Consider the following 20,453-nt stretch of genomic DNA (forward strand, 5'->3'; position numbering starts at 1 on the left):
AGCGCATGTGCTTATATGTGAACACTATTGGTGAAACACCCGGGAGCTGAATATACTGCTAAGCATTGTGATAACACCGTTGTTTAGGGCACAGACAAACCTTTATTGCACATATAAGCGCATGGGCTTCTACACGACCATGTTCACACAGCAACAAATCTTTTTTGTAGCAAATTTTCACATATAAGCCCATGGGCTTATATGTGGGGAAGTACGGTAAATCTAAGACTAGTAACTAAGAGTCGATGTATGCATTGACCTCTAAGCACTGGGGGCATGCAATTTATTTTGAGGAAAAGTTCATGCTGATGCCGCCACCTTTGAGACATCACCTGCTTTGCAGGTAGACAACTACAATTTCCAATTTCCAATTTATAATATTGCTAGATACTGACTGTGACATGTAATGGTGAATGATAATAATAATAATAATAATAATAATACAGTCAACTTCGCTAATAACGACTGCGGATATAACGACAATTCGCGAATAACGACAGAATTTCCATGCCCAGAGCAAAGTCCCATCTAACTGTATACATTTAACTTCGGATACAACGACGATCTGAATAACGACAATTCGCGAATAACGACATGATTTTAGTGCCCCGAGGTCATATTCACTGCTTGAATAACGACTTTCTCGGCTTTTGACAGCTATTTCAAGTACCTGTCATGCGGAAGTACCAGAACCCATGCCATGCATGGTGATGGATAAAGGCACACATGCAAGAAGATGCAGGGGGGGGGGGGGGGGCTTTTTATATTCTTATATTTTTGCTTCTAAATACATGTTGGAGTGATCAGCACAACTACAATGTCATGTAGTTGTAGGTGTACATGATTGTACAGTAATCATCATACATGTCATGTACATGTCCCTGTAGATGGCTCCAAACCTTGCAAAATGCTAATTTTTCCAATCTATTTCCCTTCCATCTTGACTTTATAGTTCCTTTCAATTGTAATATGAAAATAGAGAACACATTGGCATAGAGCATGAAAAGAGCTTCATTTTGATATACATGTCATACTATACAAAAATATGCTTCACTGTCTGGCATATGCATGTCGAAGAATACATGTTTGGGATTTTCAAGTTGGAACTGCCACATTAGAGAGGTTAAACAATTTCACGGTTCGTGTGAGACTCGGCCAAAGGCCGAGTTTTCCGCATCCGCAGGAACGCCACCACCCTCTTGGATCAAGGCGCAGATGTAGCTCCTAAGTGGTGGGAGGTGAGTAGATCAGACCCACCCCAAAGTGGTCAAGGACCGAAAATCCCATTCACTGCATCCATGAACCTGGTACCCTCTGTTTCTCAATCATGGTCTTAGACCCACTATGCCTGCACGTTATTTCCGACGTGACGCACAATTTCACGTCAAATTTGGCGTAAAACTCCGAATTTCGACGTGAGCGTCACTCGCGTTGTTTTTCGACGCGCGAGCCACATAACGCGAGCTGAACTTCCGCGTCACGTCGGCGCTGTGAAAAGACGGTCAGGGACTGTGAAGCCAGTAAGAAAGAACCGATTTCCCTCGCTTTGCTGGGCACTTTAAGGTTTGGTGCAGCTCGCCTACATGTACTGTATACTGGCCCGGGTCGTATTATCCCCAATAAATGTGCGGTTGAACTGGGATGGTGCTAAGCCAACATTATTTAATAATGGTAAAAAAGAAGGACAAATTGCTACGAGATATGTCCACCAACAAAACCAGATCATTATACAGTGAGTCAGCAAGTGCGATAAAATGGCACAACAACTAACAAGGAGTACTGAGACCGAGGCTTCTCCGAGGCGCAAATCAACAACCTTCCAACTTGGAAGGCTCCGGTTCGGAAAGGTCCAAGAGGGGAAGGAAAGCACAACGAAGAAGGGCACCAACTACGTTCCACGGGTCACGGCTAGGTCCCGGCGGATAATGCTCGAGAATTTGATGGATTCTGCTTTTCAATGGTCCTTATGCACGTTTTACAGATGTACAAAGTTCTGTACTAGGGAATATAGGTGTGTACATACCCGGTTGGGTGTTCAATGTGTGCTATACATGAGCATTTGACCAATTTAGGCTCATAATTCACGGCAAACAATCGCTTTTCCAGCTTCCTCCCTTTGGGATTGAACTAATGGCAGCCTAGATCTTTGCCGGAAAAAGGTTTTTCGTATGAAATGCCTTCAGGGCCCATTTCGTAGTGGAAATGGCAGTAAACACAATAGGGTCCTGCACATTCAACACCTAACCGGGCCTACTGGATTATACAGATTTATACGAGATTCTACGGGATTTCGTGCATCTGTACAACGTGCATACGGTCTATATGCCTCATTCTGCTCCAAAATAGCGCTGATAATGCTTGAATTCTGCTTCGGAAAAATGGAAATAGTGGTATCATAGATTACAGTCGACCTACCCTTATAACGATATTTGCGCCAGACCAAGAATTATTGTTATAAGGGTAATATTGTTATAGGGGTAACTGGTTCATTTCACACACATACATCATAATGCATGGATTTTGTTCAATTTTTTTACACTCTTCATAGCATAAAAAACTGACATACATGCACATCATGTACACAGCAAGGTGCCCCCATTGCATTTCGTCATGTCCCAGCGACTTATCAAGTGAAACTAAGTTACTTGCCCTACCTGGATAGTGGGCTCTACATCTTCCCTGCTAGATATTGTTATAAAACGGAAAATGTTGATTGGTCAGCCCATTTTATATCGTTATAGGGGTAATATCGTTATAGCAATATTGTTATAAGGGTAGGGCATTGTATACAAAAGTCAATGGAGTGATTTGGTTTGGCAGAAAAATATCGTTATAAGGGTAATATCGTTATAGAGGTTATCGTTATAAGGGTAGGTCGACTGTACTAATGTTGCAGATTGATAGCAGCATACATGTATTTTGCAGCATACATCCTGTTCTGCGAAACAGAAAAATACAAGAAGCACAGAATTATTACTACTCAGCAGGCAAAGGCGCGGTAGTCGCGAGGGCATTGTGAATTCTCATGAAAATCCCATATTGTGCAATAATAATTTGCTAGTTTTCGCAAGAATATACTACTTTTCTGCGAAACTTGCCGGATTATGCTAGCGCAGTGCTAGTTTCCAGAAAATGCTTATTATGCTAGATATATTGCTAGTATTATCCGCCGGGGCCTAGCCACGGCAACAAAGAATGCCGAAAGTAAGTTACTGGATGATGATGAGATTAGTAAGACTATTGGACATGCCGATCTTACCACAACTCGACGACGCAAAGCAACAGACCACCCAACTTGGAAGGCTCAGATTTATGTAATAAACATAGAAAGGGGAAGCCAAGCGAAGACGAATTTTGACAGACCGAAACGCCAACATCCCACTGAACTCCACAATCATGTAACCATGAGGCCCCTCACCCCTCAGCACTTGCTGACAGTTCTTTTATTTTTTCAAAGGTGGCCAGCTTTCACCAAATCGGCCCGAAAACACTGCCGCACAATGAACTGCTCTCCGAGTGTTTTGGACAACTGCAGTTTCCAGTCAAGGCAACGGACCTCAAGAAACGAATTGACATCTTATCGACCGTGATTACATTGTCTGTAATGAAGACAACGCCAACGAGTGTAACTATGTGGCGTAGTTTTCTAGGGAGGTCCGCACTAAACGTGAGCATAGGCCAAGAGTTAGGATCATGCTGGCTGGTCTGTTTGCACATACCGGTACGCTTAGTCTTTTTCATCAACACCCGGATGTTGCTTTTCACAACTTGCAGAAGGATGCTCATTTCCACGCGAGTATTGCTTTATTGCACTGCGTGTATAAGTGACATCGTCAAGACGTAAACCTTGAGAATGACACTACAATCAGACACTGGCGTGTTTTTCTTTCTTTCTGTGATTTCCGGCGTGTGTTATTTCAGATAAATGGAGGGCGCAAGGCAGCACTGGTTGTTTCGCTGCTTCAATAGGTGACCAACTTGTGGTGGCCAACAGCGGCGACTCTCGGGCTATCATGAGTGTCAATGGTCAAACACACCCCCTGTCCCACGATCAGAAGGTGGACACCCCAGGTACTTGTACTTGAATACTGTGTACTGTAGTACTCTGGAATACTCTCTCTGTGTGTGTGTGTGTGTGTGCGTGTGCGTGTGTGTGTGTGTGTGTGTGTGTGTGTGTGTGTGTGTGTGTGTGTGTGTGTGTGTGTGTGTTGTAGAACTAGTAGAACTAGTACCCTGGAAGCCATGCCATCCGACTTGCAGCACCACCGAGTGGTTGAGGACAGCCCAATATTAATCCCAGTCTATGGGTTGAAGGGATATTTTTGTCTTTAGTGAGCCAAAGAGAGGGCTTTATTGACCAATCTCTGGGGGTTATGGCCTAGTCGCTGTGGGTTATTGACCAATCTCTGGGGGAGAGTACTTGCCCAGTACATGGGGGAAATGGCCCAGTCCCTGGGGGCTATTGACCAGTCACCTGCGGCTATTGACTAGTCCCTGGTGGATTGGCCGGTCTAGGAGTTTTGCACTCTTGGTTCTATCGCATCGCTGTTAGAAGACAAAAAGAAGGTTATGTATCCCTGTACCGGGCAGGTACATGTCTATCAAGAACTGCACTGTGCATTGCCTCCGCCACCCCATGATCAGACACCAGCTGCAGCAGATGGTGGGGAGGCTGAAATCCCGGCATTTGTCGCATCTAGGTCAGCGTATTATCTATCAACGAGGCCAGGCTTACTATTATTATGATTCCTACACATGTACAACCTCCGCCCACATGTACTAAGTTATGGTCATACACAAGGCAGAACAACAGAAACCAAAAATCTTTATCGTTAATCCGAGTTTCGTGTTCAATAACACTCATCAGACGATAAAGCATAATTAACATTCTACTCCCCATGCTAGAGTATAGAGTAGACACACACGTGTGCAGGACGCGACACACCAAAAGACAAGAGAGTGAGTTTGGAAGAATGGGAATGTCGGGCAGAGTAGCTGGCCTCAATTGAGTGCGCGCTAACGAATCGTGTGGTCGGCCTACCGAGGGCAGGAGCTGTATATGACCAAGTGGGTCGGCCTGCGATGAGCAGGAGCGGTTTGTGACCCATGCGAGTTGGTGGGTCGGCCTGCGTTGAGCAGGAGCGGTTTATGACCCATGCGAGTTTAATAGTAGTGCGCGAGAGGCCAGTTACGGAGGAGTGCCCGCATCCGTGTGTTTCAAAATATGTGGAGTGGAGTATAAGAGTAAGACATGGGATGAGGAGGGTGGGTCAGAATTTGAAAGCTGACTGCAGGCAAGGAAACTGGAAAGACAGCAAGCTCTGTTGTGCGCACAGGAAATCTGCGCATGCGCAGAGCGTGGGCATGTGATGTCTATGATACACAGCAGTATGTAAAGTAAAAGTAAATTATCGTGTCCGTTCCCGAAGGGAACTCACGACGGCCGCTAACACCCGATAAACCCTGCAGTATGAGAGAGAGAGAGCAAGATCGTGCACACACGTAAGGAGGGTTATGCAACCCGTTATAAAGGCCAACAGCGAAGCAATGGTACGTGACTGTTAACAACGGTTAACTCCTACGTTAACCGAACATTAATGCTATTCAGTAGTTACTAGTTATAGGGTATGTGTAATGTAGGCTAAGTCAGTGCTACAACCACGAAGCTTGAGGAGATAACATCAGCGCTGGAATACACTGTGCGTAATAGGAGTGCAAGTGTCATGGTTGCGGTATATTGCTATAACCAAGATGGGAGATACACGTAAAACCGACATAGGAATTAAGAAGGTTTCAGTGGGAGTTGTGTCACGCCAAAGGGCTGGGTAGTATGTGTTACATAGCAGATACCAGTGTGGATAATGACGCAATACGTGGTTTGGTGTGAGTGTGAAATAGTGAGGGTGTACATGTGGGTGCATGAGAGAGAGAGAGAGAGAGTGTGTGTGTGTGTGTGTGTGTGTGTGTGTGTGTGTGTGTGTGCGTCCGTGCGTGCGTGCGCACGCGCGCGCGCGTGTGTGTGTGTGTGTGTGTGTGTGTGTGTGTGTGTGTGTGTGTGTGTGAAAACACCGCATATCTCATCATGTGACCCCAGTGTAGTTTGCAAGCGAGAATTTGTTGGCATGTCTACACTTTGGCATGGTCATATGTGATCATTGGATCGCACGCTATAGCTGCATGTGTTACATGTACACTCATGTACTCGCGCGTACACACCTGATCAGGTGTGTTGGCACGTATGACTACTTGCTTACACACATGCGACTGATACCCGCACCAATACACGCATGCGCGCATACACACACACACACACACACACACACACACACACACACACACACATACACACATGCACGCACGCACACACACACGGGCACACACACGCACAAACACACACACACACACACACACACACACACACACACACAATACGGTTATTTGAAAGTGCTGTGGAATCAAGCTTTTCCACAGTTGTACGTCCTTAAGGCCTTTGCATACCTGTGCATACCTGTGCATACCTGTGTGAATAATAATGAGGTGAACGTGTTTTTAAATACATTCTTCTTCTCATCACCATGGTTTCCGGGGTGTTCAACATGTGCATGTACAAGAAGGTTCATGCTAGTGCAATGATGATTTGCAGTAGATCTACATGATGATTGTACACGCACATGAAAAGTTACTGAATGACACCATATGTTATGCAATATGCGATCACGCATGCACCGGCAGTGCTGTTGCATGTAGTGCTGGTCGATTCACATCCAGCATTCAGGATCTAAGCCACCGCAGGGCGGTTTTTTGTATGCGTTTTTAAAGAGTGCGGCTAGCATGCCGGAGAATATGGTATTCCTGTTATGATGTGTGTGTGTGTGTGTGTCTCTCTCTCTCTCTCTCTCTCTCTCTCTCTCTCTCTCTCTCTCTCTCTCTCTCTCTCTCTCTCTCTCTCTCTCTCTCTCTCTCTCTCTCTCTCTCTCTCTCTCTCTCTCTCTCTGTCTCCCTCTCTCTCTGTCTCCCTCTCTGTCTCCCTCTCTGTCTCCTCTCTCTCTCTCTCTCTCTCTCTCTCTCTCTCTCTCTCTCTCTCTCCCCCTATTTAAGCCGAAAAAGCGCGGATGGACCAGTTGGGAGCAAAGTATCACGGGAGAAAAGGCCCAAACAACACGCGATGCAATTACGTTGGTAAGTCAGAGTACTACTTGTAGCTGCTATCTATCCAGTGTAAAGACTCAAAGAGGTTATTCTCTTCTCATACTTGTGCGGTGGTTACTTGCAATGTTCAAGCTGGGTTTTTTTTAATGCTGACTTGACTTTAAAATAACGTGCCTGACTTAGGACTCGCATCCAAGCCGGACGTTAACCTGCAAGAAAGCACAATTCTCTGCTCAATGCACAGCCTCAAGTTCGAGGATCTCCCCCCCCCCCCCCCTCCCTCAGTTGAGCATGAGCAGGCTGAGGAAATTGATAGGAGCGGTGCTTTCTTTCTTTCTTTCATTCATTCATTCATTCATTCTTTCCTTCTTTTTTTCTTTCATTCATTCTTTCATTCTTTCATTCTTTCTTTCATTCATTCATTCATTCATTCTTTCCTTCTTTCTTTCTTTTTCTTATTATTATTTTTTCGTCAACCACCACACCATAACAGCGCTATCCAGCTGACCTGGACACGTTGCCACAGCACACCACCAGCAAGCGACACATCCGTTGGTACTGAATTCCTTCATACAGCTGTTTCGAGTATAAAACCCTCGTCCGTGAAGTTAGATATTGTAGAATAGCTAAGATCATCACCTTTTTTTTTGTACCGAAGGGGTAAGCATACAGGCTGCATGAAGGCTTAGCAAAAGAACCAGGTGCAAAACACTGAAGAACTAGAAAACACTGCAGAGTTTTTATACTCTAAACAGCTGTATGAGGGATTTCAGCCTGGTACCAACGGATGTGTCGCTCAAGTTGCTGAGGGTGTGCTGTGGCAACATGTCGAGGTCGGCTGGAGAGCGCAGTTGTGGTGTGGTGGTCGACGAAAAATCTGCACAGGGCCGAATGCTGCTGCATACCCCCCCCCCCCCATTCATTCCTACTATTATTACGGTAAAACCTAGTCTAAGCGACTTCAGTCCCCACTGTGCAACCGAAAGCAGTCGGACCAGGTGCCAGGTACTAGGTGGTCTTTAGAAGAAGGTCCAATACATTCGTGGCATGCGGGATTGTGAACACACTCCCACTGATGCACTCGTATTGACAAGCGTTGTGCAGAGAATACTTTCATTTTTATTTTTTACTAAAAGCCATGTGATGCACGCAATGAGAACATGCAGCAGCCATGGTGGTGGGGGCCAGGCGCTCCGTCGACCAATCATGTAGACGACGCATCCATGCGTTTTCACACCTCACTTGAGTGCATGCAGCGAACCCTGCACTGTCACTTGTCAGCTCTGTTGACTGCATGCACCCGCTTCTGAGCGCATTTCAGCCCTGTTGCACTTGCAGTCAAGCCTAGAGCCAGTAGAGGTAGAAACCAGGGCAGCACTTGTCATTATGTACATGATGTACATACTTCAACGAAGGAAATGCATGAGACGTACTGCCTGAGCATGCATTCATGCAGCACCTGCTGTTGTGCACCATTCGAAACAACAAAACAAATGGTGTTATTCTTCTGGCGAAATGACAGCTTCAAGCAGCCCCCCCCCCCCCTCCCTCTCTCGGTGCTGCATCTTGTTGCATGTGCACCTCTATCCATGGCCATGGGGTTCGGGTGTCGTTACTCAGACAGTCGTTATATCCAAAGTTATTCAGTTAGACAGGACTTTGCTCTGGGCATGAAAATTCTGTCGTTACTCGTGAATTGCCTTTACTGCCACAGTTGTTACTGGCACAGTTGTTACTGGCGGAGTTGTTACTGGCACAGTTGTTACTGCCACAGTTGTTACTGCCACAGTTGTTACTGGCACAGTTGACTGTACAATGCACTCCGCTCCTGTACTTGTTTTGATTGCAGTGTCTCCAGAAGCTAACAGTTACTATAGAGTGAACGTTGCACGTGGATTCGGTGATGGGCAATTCAAGCCGGGACCGCATCGCAACCAACATATAATTCCAGGTAAGCACTAACAAGAGTACAGTCAGACCTCGCATAACCGCACACATCCGTTTTCGACAAAAATATCCGCATTTGGGGATTTCCCGGTTTCGCGGCAGTCGCATCGCGTGTCGCATCGCAAAAAAAGCTTCTGTGAATCCCGTTTTACTCAGCACTGTTACTCAGTGCGTGGCTCTTTCTTCGTTGTAGTATGGACTCGCAGGGTAAATCATAAAGCGGCTCATGACAAATACTGCTACAATCAATACCCCCAGAGTGGCTGTAGTGTCGTCACGGGTTTGCGAACCGCGAACGAACTGCCTCTAGGCTCCTCGCCACGCCACACAACAAAGGACTAGCACAAATTGTTAGAGTACTTTTTCTTCTACTTCGAGGAAGAACCAACACTGACAACGAACGACTGACGACTGACACTGAGACAAGACAACAGAATATATTAGATTGAAGGTGTAAAAAGGGGGCAAGACGAGCAAGTGTGTATCAACGGGGACAGAAGACGGTGCAGCCGCATGTACGCAGGAGTCGAAAACAGCGCAGCAGCATGTACCACGACTCAGCAGCATGTACAACAAAGAGCTACACGTGCAACCGCATGTACTACGAAGAGACACAAGCGCAGCCACATGTACAACACTATCCCCCATCAAAAAAAGACATCCACTCCTGTGGATGGAAGCAATCAAAAACAAAATTAGAAGAAAGACAGGAGAAAAAGAAATCAAATGTGAACAACATACACAGGAGAATAGAAACAAAACATGCAGGGCCAAAACAGTAAGAGACGTAACTCCGGACAACGGGGAAAAGCCAAGGCACAAATGTGTGAAAAGAAAACAGACCGGGCCCACCCATAGAGGGAACCGCCATACTTTCAGGCGTGGGCCGCCAGGAAGTAACCACGTTGCCCTGGTACGAAGCCAAGGCAAACCGACGGCACTGCGAAGACCGCGGCAGCTGAACCGGGTGACCAGGCATCTGGAACCACAGGAGTTGTCCGGAAAACCATCACGCAGCAAACCATCACGCAGCCGATGGGGCTACGAAAGCTCACAGAGACAGAAAGACACACACAGAAAGAAACACGGACTGACGCAAACATCTCAGCCATCGCCAAAAATCAGAAAAGCACACGAAGGAAGGGAAGAACAGCCAGGAAGAACACGTCGACTGAAACAGGAGCAATTAATCAGTGAGGACACCATTGAGGACACACAAACAAATCGGTTACCAATACGCAAAAGATAATGAAGAAAAACCACAGGGCGCTACCCTGAAAAACCCACAGGTCTCTAACCTGAAAAAACCACAGGGATTGAACCTGAAAAAACCACAGGGATTGAACCTGAAAAAACCACAGGGATTGAACCTGAAAAACACGGAACTACATCCGCTTCGCAAAACCAAAAAACCGAGACAAAAACTGTCAGGGACCGACTGGGGCACGCAAGGGCCAACCAGCAACACGCGGAAACCATAACACCCGCAAGGTAAACCGATACAACAAAACACAGGATCCCTGCAGACCACCAGGCAGACCGTGGCTCACCATGATCAGACGCCCACCCAAACGAACTAGAGAGACCCACATGCCGAAACACAATTATTACAAAACCATACGCTCACAAAAAAATTCAACCTGGATCCGAAACGAGAATCCTACATGAAGTTCACACCTCCCACCAAACCGGAAGCCACCAGCTTTCCGACTGGGTGCACAGTGCATGACCGAGCCTGACAACGCTCTGCACGGAACATGGAGAAACTACTACTACTAGCACTAGTGAAACGGTAGAAACACGAAACAAAATATGGATCGACTACAAACGAGGCAGCACCTCGAGAACGTTCAGGTGGACATCCAAACAAATCACGCGACACAGTCACAATATCGGAGCAGTCCGACGGCAACTCCGTGACAAGCACAAGTGCACAACACAAGACGAGATCAAAGCTACCCATGCTGAATGCACGACGAGCAAGCAAAAACAAGTTCCAGATTCGAACGCGTAGCACACGAACAGAAGTTTGAAATTTTCATACACACAACCGTACAGTACAGGGTAGTCAGAGCGACACAGGAACAACGAACACAACGGGGCGAACTTACAACGGGCAGCTAGACTACACTACGCACTCGAGCACAAGAGAACAAGGTTCCACGGACTGCCTGCCGGGACCAGAGTCACCCAACGCAAAACAATTTGAAAAAATTCGAAATCGAATACAAGTTACGGCAACACATTACGCAGAGTAGACAATTACAAAGGCATTCTCACCTGAGTAGGCGCTCTCATGAGAGGCTTGGACGTTCGTGAGACTCAAGTAGCTGGGCCATGGCGAGAACACGAAGAGGAGACGAAAACACAGCTGATATGAAGACGAACTCAGGGTCGTGGATACGATTTGTTGGGCGCCAAATGTCGTCACGGGTTTGCGAACCGTGCACGAACTGCCTCCACGCTCCTCGCCTTGCCACCCACAGGGATTGAACCTGAAAAAACCCGGAACTTATAGTACGGCTAGCTCAGTCGGTAGAGCATGAGACTCTTAATCTCAGGGTCGTGGGTTCGAGCCCCACGTTGGGCGCCAAATGTCGTCACGGGTTTGCGAACCGCGAACGAACTGCCTCTAGGCTCCTCGCCACGCCACACAACAAAGGACTAGCACAAATTGTTAGAGTACTTTTTCTTCTACTTCGAGGAAGAACCAACACTGACAACGAACGACTGACGACTGACACTGAGACAAGACAACAGAATATATTAGATTGAAGGTGTAAAAAGGGGGCAAGACGAGCAAGTGTGTATCAACGGGGACAGAAGACGGTGCAGCCGCATGTACGCAGGAGTCGAAAACAGCGCAGCAGCATGTACCACGACTCAGCAGCATGTACAACAAAGAGCTACACGTGCAACCGCATGTACTACGAAGAGACACAAGCGCAGCCACATGTACAACAGTAGCGTGGCCGACGCCGACCGTGCAGTTGTAGTATGGTGCAGCCGGTATCCATGACAACCAGGCTGGCCGTCATGTACTGAGAATACTGAGAATAGGTAAACAGGGGCGTCGGAAGGGATTTCAGGGTGGTACGGTCAGCCACCTGAAGCACGATTTACTCGTGGAGTTGGGGTGCCTCCTCAGAAAAGTTTCGAAATTTAGACCTCAGATAAGTTTTGTTTTTTCACGGCTGAGCGTAGCGAAAGAGTGCAAAAAACGTATTTTTCACTCACAAATATTTTCGTGCATTTGCTCTTGTTCTGCGCAACTCCGTTGAACCTGCCATCGTGGTCTTTGTTTTTCCTCGTGGTAGTTGAAGTTGCCCGCCCACCCACCCTGGTTTCATGGGAGTCGTCCGCTGTTCTTCTTGACAATCTATGCCTATGTGTGTGGCTTATGATTATGACATACACCGGTTATTACATACCATTTCTTGCTATCTCTATTCTTGGGTCTGACTGGCAGCGGGGCAGGAATTAATGAAAATAGAAAGGTTTTTTGGCCGAAAGGCGTGTTTTTCCTCTAGCCCGGTTGAGCGGTCGCGGCTAGGAATGTAGGGAGTCATTGTTTTTCAGGCGCTCCCCTGCTGCCCAGTCACCCATGCTCACCACTGGCCATGCTGTTTCACTTGATTTCACGGCCTTTTCTCCCGCTTGCTGGCGGTTCTTTGATGGATTTAGATGTTTTTCGGCTATTTATCTATTCTGTGGCTGCGAGTGTGGTTTTTTGCTTCTACTCATTTCTGGAAAACCACCACGGTGGTGAGTGTGATTGCTCTGGTAGACCACTACCCCGTGAGTGTGATTGCTCTGGTAGACCACTACCCCATGTACTGAACAGTCGCTTTGTGAGTGAAAAGTGCTTTTTATTGATTCACAGGGTACCAAAGAGTGGTACGGTCAATACCGTAGTGACGGTAGCGTGTCCGACGCCCCAGGTAAAGTCGTGTGTAAAATTCGTGGCTTATATGCCTTTATGGGGGAAATTCTGTAGGCTTCTATGAGACAGGCTTTTATACAAGATAGGTATTTCTATGTATGTCAACACTAAAAGCAGGCTTATGTGCCGACAGTGCATCTCGAAAAATCAGGCTTGTATTCAAAACAGGCTTCTATTCAAAACAGGCTTCTACATGAGACAGGTTTTTACCAAGACACTACTGTATGCGGTGAACCTGCACGGACCTGTTTGGCACAACTACGGTGTGTGTGTGTGTGTGTGTGTGTGTGTGTGTGTGTGTGTGTGTGTGTGTGTGTGTGTGTGCGTGTGAAAGACGGTTCTCAAGGCAACAGGACTTGCAACGCCATGCCAAATATTGTTGACTTTGCGATTTCTCTCTCTTCTCTTCTCTCTTCTTGTCGTTGTCTCCCGCTTCTGGGAGCGGCATGGCCCGATAGGGTAGCTGTACATAGTAGTAGTAGTAGTGTGTTTGTGTGCGTGTGCGTGTGTGTGTGTGCGTGCGTGAGAGAGAGAGAGAGAGAGAGAGAGAGATGAGAGGCAGAACGGTGGTACAGTGTGCTCGTACAGTTGAATGTCTTTTTTAGTCATCCGGCATCCGGCACGTAGGTTGCCCAACAGCGCACTGGCAGATCATACGTACACTGTACACTGTACACTGTGCACAGTGTACAGTGTACAGTGTACAGTGTACAGTGTACAGTGTACAGTGTACAGTGCACAGTGTACAGTGTACACTGTGCACTGTACACTGTACAGTGTACACTGTGCACTGTACACAGTGTACAGTGTACAGTGTACAGTGCACAGTGTACACTGTACAGTGTACACTGTGCACTGTACACTGTACACTGTGTACTGTACACTGTGCACTGTACACTGTACACTGTGTACTGTACACTGTACACTGCACACTGTACACTGTGCAGTACATAGAAGTGTATGTTACAGTCATACTTCAAGTAAACGTGGACAGTGAGCATCATGAGCATTGCCGTTATGTAACATTTCATACGAGACAGTCTTGACTCAATTCTCTGTACGTGGACTAGTACATGCATAGTTGTACACGGCGACTATATCAGGATGGTACCAGTACATGTAGTAGAGCGTTTTAAACTTAAAAGACAGGTAGAACCAGGCTGTATAGTCCGCTTGGTGTGCGAACACGAGATGGCTAAGTTATCCAGAATTCTCTCTCGTCCAACAGCGTCCGGTGCTGGGGGTGCGGATGACACGCAACTGTTTGTGAGAACGGACAAAACTACGGTACATGAACATGAACGCTGTACTTCTCTGGCTGTTTGAAAACTAGTGCTGACTTACAACCATACGTCTTCACTGCATTGTTCACCGCTCTACTGTGATAAGACGTGCCATATGCCTGCCTTCTTTGTGTTTCTGCCTTCCAGTGCAACCCGAGATCACAACGGTTCTGGTGAATCAAGACGTCGAATTTATTGTCCTGGCTACTGATGGTAAGTGACGAAGTGACGTCTTCTCTCCCAGCTGCCTACAATGTTACAGCCAATAATAGGTGCCCCCCCCCCCCCACCCCCTAAAAAGTTTGACCTAGATTCAGCATGAACATAATGGCCAGGAATGACAAGCATGAGCCATCCTACACATACTCGGTGTGCGGCCGTGCACCCCCCCCCTCCCCCTAAAAGGGGGACCACCCCCCCCCCCTCCTAAAAGGGGGACCAGCTACACCCCTGAATCATTGTGCACTGGGACATACTGCCATCCTACACATACTCTGTGTGCGGCCGTGCACCCCCCCCCCCTCCTAAAAGGGGGACCAACTACGCCCCTGAATCATTGTGCACTGGGACATACTGTATCACTGTTCGTTCGTAACACAGCCATTCAGCTCCTAAGTAAGATAAAGAAAGTAAAGTGCTGACCGATTGGACTCTGCACCTCTCTAATGTTCAGAATGACGCGGCATAAACGGAAAAGGCATGAAAAAGTAAAGGCAGCATAGAGTAGGCGAAGGAAGGCGTTTTTGAAATCTATATCCATGCGTATGTTTGCAACAGGATTGTGGGATGTAATGTCCAGCGAGCAGGTCATAAGCTCTATTCGCGAATCGCTGAAGGGTCCGCGCTCCCCCGCGCATATACGAAGGGTAAGTGGCCTATGCCATGCTGACTTTGCTCTATGAATGTGCCAACATATTCTCACCTGCGTATTTATCGCTTACCAGTGCATTCTGCTTTTTGAATAATGTGCTACTTTCTGAGCGTTTCGGAGACAGCAACTTTAAAATGTCGCAACCAAGAGGACAAACTGTGCGGTATCCATTTTTTTGCGCCGCTTTATGTTCCATATAAGATTGCTTGCTAGCATTCTACCCATTGCTCCGTACGGTTACTGATGATCGTAACGAGAAAACTGTTCTGAACATTTTCTTCCTTTCACGTGTACATTTCATACCTCTCTCATAATACATAATGGTTACCGCACAGTTTGTCCTCTTGGTTGCGATGTTTATTATCCATCAGCACTCGGCCGAAGGCCGGAGATAGGCACCCACCAGGCTAGCATCCAGCAGCCAAAGGTGGGGCCATGCATCATAATTATGGATATTGAATATGATGGTAGGTAAACAACAGAGAGAAACACACAACCCTTTTTTAAATATCGATCATAGGAAACACGAGAGGGTTTGGAGGGAAATAGGACCGAAAGAACTCCACTACCCACCCCAGAGCATTACAAATCAAGGACCTTACGCAGGATAGCTGCCGAGCCAAGGTGAGCATTCTTTTGAAATTCAGACACAGAGCAGTAGCTGGTGATACCGACAGACGCAGCCGTGAGTCAGTCAAGTGTCAAGTCAGTCAAGTGTCAAGTCAGTCAAGTGTCAAGTCAGTCAAGTGTCAAGCCAGTCGGCAGGATGCGTGAGCTCCGACGTTCGGAGCAGACACTTTCACTAATCCCCGCCGATTCGCAACATCTTTCGTATGATTATTATTACAAGCATTATTATTTATTTATTTACTAGGGTGTTTCCCACAGACCTTCCTACGGGCTTCTTACTTGTATCCGTGTGTTTTGTCCGCACACCACCCCACGTGTATATCCGTGTGTTTTGTCACACCACGACACCACGTGTGTTTTGTCACACCACCACCCCACGTGTGTTTTGTCACACCACCACCCCACGTGTGTTTTGTCACACCACCACCCCACTTATTACCGTTTGGTATTCCCTTCAGTAACGAGCTTCCATTGAGAATTGTGACAAGAACATGTTCCGGAAGGACCGGAACACATTATCCGTTATGATTGTGATATAAGGGTGCATCTAGGTTTATTCATTGCTTTATAGCTATGCTTTAAGGGGTCGTCGCAAAAGTTTTCTGTCGTCCCTGAAACGAACATCGTTCATTTCGTACTCGGACCCCCTCCCCTCTCTCTGAAACGAACACAGCTTGCTATGCTGGACGACGAAAATCGCACGCATGGGCATGTCATATGTACAGTGTCGGTCGACTTGCGATTTTGGCTCGCACCCCCTCCCCCCCCCCCCCAAATGAATCATGTTCGTTTCAGGGACGACAAAAAACTTTTGCGACGACCCCTTAGTGCATGGTGTTGTACTTCAGTACTTAGGTTATCCCGTGACATTGCTGTGCAGTACAGTGTCCGTTAGAACATACGCCACTCGTGTCAATATCTGAATCAGTGTGTGTGTGTGTGTGTGTGTGTGTGTATACGTGTGCGCGCGCATGTGTGTGTGTGTGTGTGTGTGTGTGCGCGTGTCTGTGTGTCTGTGTGTACCACTGCTGGTGTGGTCTGGATATTAGTGAACTTACTAGTACGCCCAGCCACTATCAGATTCAGCGGCATGATTGCAAGTCTGTGCAATATGTTGTATGCGTACAGCACATGCACACACACAGCGTGTGGAGCTTGTGTGCAGACTTTATGTGACTTGATGCAAAGTGTGTCACCAAGGACTCACACAGAGAGCAACCGAGTCATCTTGGTGATATAATTCAAGATGACTCGGTTGCTCTCTGTTTGAGTCCTTGGTGACATGGTGCCGAAACCCGGTTCACACATAAAAGCCAATTGGAAAAGCTAATTGGAATTACACTTGTTTGCTTTCCTCCTCAAAACCCACAGAGTATAATTCGATTGGCACAATCGGCAATTCATGACCATAACACGAAAGACAATGTCAGTATTGTAGTCGCGTTCAACATAAAAGGACGGAGCCTGGCGGCATTAGCTCAGCGGATGTGGCCGGAATGATTCTACGGCTTTGTTGCAAACCAGGGTAAACCTAGAAGGAATTTGCCAAGAGGTCTAGGCCTGGGAGAGAGATTTTCTTGAAGTAAAATATTTTAATAAACTCGCCGGTTTTCAACGCCTGACTCGGCGGCGGCCTTGCCCCTACACCCTTCTCAGTGACGTATTGTTTTGTGTGCTCGTCGTCCTGGTTCACCACGTCCAGAAGTATATGCCGCCGCGTTGGGTCGGGGTGAGGGGCGATGGGGGAGGTACACTGCAGTTTGTACCGGCGTTGCGCTTACACCCTTCTGCATATTGTTTTGTGTGCTCGTCGGGCCTGGTTAAGCACGTCCAGAAGTACCGTAAAGTACCGTTGATCCGCCCCCTCTCTAATTCCCGCCCCCTGTCGATTTTCTCCTTGTGAAGCGACTTCGGCGTATACAACGAAATACGATGTTGAACCGACGCATACACTGCTGTACACAATACTTGCCAATCCAGGATCAAAATGTGCACAATCCAGCACATTGAGTCTGATCCTCTACGTTGTTGTACATCGTACTGCACTTGACAGCCTTGATCTAATTCCCGCCCCCTGCCGAAAACCCAGCTGGGAAGCGACATGGCGTGGGGGCGGATCAACGGTACTTTACGGTATATGCGACTGCGTTCTCCTGGGGTGAGGGGTGATGGGGGAGGTGCACTCCGGCTCGTACCCGTATAGAGGCTTTAAAACCTATAAAATACTGCCGGGGTTGTAGTTACAATGGCTGGAGCAGTGTTTCTATGACGACCCGTAACCATGGTAAGTCAGTCACTTTTTGTCAGCTTTCGCATGCCGCCATTATGTCCGTAATGCTGGACCTTGATCAACTTATCCCATGCATAATGACTGTACTATAGTCTGCGATTTTTACATGTACCAGTACTTGTACAGTGTAAGAAGGGAGTTGAAAAAAATGTACGACTCCCTGATTGTCACTGAATGTCAGGGGCCGTTTACATGAGAAAAATAAGCCCGGGCTTATTCAACCCTAGGCTTACGATAAGCCCGCCTTGATCTGTCATCCAGTCATTTTAGAGTGCACATTTACTCACCTGAACTCAGCCCTGTACAACCATCATATAAACGGTTGAAAAATAAGCCCGAGGCGAATAAGCCCGGGCTTATTTTTCTCATGTAAACGGCCCCTCAGTCTAGTAGCAACCTGCTTCCTCTGTGCGTGCTCTTTCCGAAGTTTCCGTACAGACTGCAAGCAGGGAGTACTACAGTACTTGCCGACTGCTAGTACGGCACTTCATGTCTATCCCTCAGGCCCGCGTAGGAGCCGGCTCGGCCGGACCAGAATAGTGCCCAGAATGCAGGATTTCGCACCCTAATTTCAAAATGCTCCCTGGGGAGGCCCCCCCACCCCCTGCGGCCGGACCGCCTCTAACGGCGGTGCTACGTGCCTGTCCCTTCGGGAACTTGCGATTCCGCGGCCACGTTGCTTTCCACGATTTCAACAAAAGTCCGCGATATTTGAAAAATCATCCGTGTTATTGTAGAAAACTGTCCTTGATACTTGAAAAGCACCCGCGATATTCGAGTCTTTCGTCGATGTTGTTTAGTTCTTCAAGCTCGTCAGTAGCTTACTTGTGAGATCGACACCGGAATGGAGAAGTTTCTGGGCAAACCAGCAGCTGATAAGTCGAAAAATAAGGCTCAGCTTATTTAAAACACATGTTCTGTTTTGTCATGCATGATTTATGCTGTACAACTCATACTATGTGTACCAAAATTGGTCGCAATTCACGCAGTTGTACCACAATATTCGCGCAATTTTTGACACAGTCCGCAATATTCCGCGCAATTCATGGTATTTTACCTCTCAACTTTTTCCACGATATTAATTTTCCGAAATTTCTTCGCAAGTTTCTGGAGGGACAGACATGTGCTGCACGCCAGCCAATATTGTGGCAATACCTTATTGGAAAGTGCGACAAGTGCCCGCCGCCCAGCACAGTCCCAGTACGTATTCTGGCGTGCGGCATGCGGTGGTGGCATCCGTAGGACCGTACCCAGCACGGGGCCCGTGACGACGTCCACACCCATGCTTGATCAGTACTGGTACTAGGAGAGCGGGTATGCCCAGGGTCTCACCACGTGTACAAGATCGCCTACAGGCTACAAACTGTTATAGAGGCTATGCGAGTGAGTTGATGGGGCGAGTCAGAGGATTTTCTAATGGACGCCAAGTATACACCAAGAGTCAGCGGATTTTCTAATACTAGTAGGCGCTATGTTATTAGAGAAACCTTGTTTTTGTTTACATAATGTGTTGATAGTTTGACAGCAGCACGAAACAAGGTGGAGGACACCGTGTTCGGAAACAGTGACCTTTCTACAATATACAACCATCCCAGGCGCGTGCCCCGTATGGCTTCCTGGGTGCCCGAAACCCCCCTTTTTTGGCTCAAAATGCAGGATTTTGCTTCATTTTTTGAAATTTTTCCCGGGGAGGCCCCCCGGAACCGCTGCCCTTGAAGGGCACCAGCGCACGCGCCTGCATCCCCACGGTTGGTAGAGCCGCGGTTTGTTGAGGCCATCTGAACCGCATGTGTCCTGGACCCGGTTCCGACCCTCTTTAATCTGGGGTGTTTTTAAAATAACTATTATTTTTTATGACTATGAGGGAGACATCCAAGAGCGATTGCAGAGTGCACGGCTGACGTTAGGAGAAGTCTATAAAAGAAACCCTAAAACAAAGAGGGTCTCAAAAAGAGCGATTGCAGAGTGCACGGCTGACGTTAGGAGAAGTCTATAAAAGAAACCCTAAAACAAAGAGGGTCGGAACCGGATCCAGGATCCATACGGTTCAGATGGTCTCAAGAGACCGTGGCTCTACCAACGGTGTGGATGGTTGTAGAAAGGTCTCTGTTTCCAAACGCGGTGTCCTCCACCTTGTTTCATGCTGCTGTCAAACTATCATTAGTAGGCGCTATGACTATGTATACAGCTCGAGGCGCTAGTTCAAGCCCTAAACTTGGCTAAAGGTGCAGCGCTGTGCCCCGACTTCACCAACGCATCACCACTGATAGTGTACTAGTAGTACCAAGAGTCCATAACCCCCAAGTACATGTAGTTATGGACTCTTGGTAGTACACTACT

General features: G+C 47.3%; 1 protein-coding gene across 1 annotated transcript in view; it reads left to right on the forward strand.

Moving 5' to 3' along the window:
- Positions 1-17,323, forward strand: part of LOC135813398 (uncharacterized) — a 28,306-nt gene extending 10,983 nt beyond the window's left edge. Inside the window, exons 5-10 of the mRNA XM_065326496.1 lie at positions 3,922-4,071; positions 7,099-7,179; positions 8,999-9,100; positions 14,470-14,535; positions 15,100-15,188; positions 17,195-17,323. Coding sequence (XP_065182568.1) covers positions 3,922-4,071; positions 7,099-7,179; positions 8,999-9,100; positions 14,470-14,535; positions 15,100-15,188; positions 17,195-17,323 — 617 coding nt within the window. The remainder of the gene's footprint in view (positions 1-3,921; positions 4,072-7,098; positions 7,180-8,998; positions 9,101-14,469; positions 14,536-15,099; positions 15,189-17,194) is intronic.
- The last annotated feature ends 3,130 nt before the right edge of the window (positions 17,324-20,453 follow it).

This window comes from Sycon ciliatum, chromosome 4, assembly GCF_964019385.1.
Source record: "Sycon ciliatum chromosome 4, ocSycCili1.1, whole genome shotgun sequence".
In the NCBI taxonomy this organism is placed as follows: domain Eukaryota; kingdom Metazoa; phylum Porifera; class Calcarea; order Leucosolenida; family Sycettidae; genus Sycon; species Sycon ciliatum.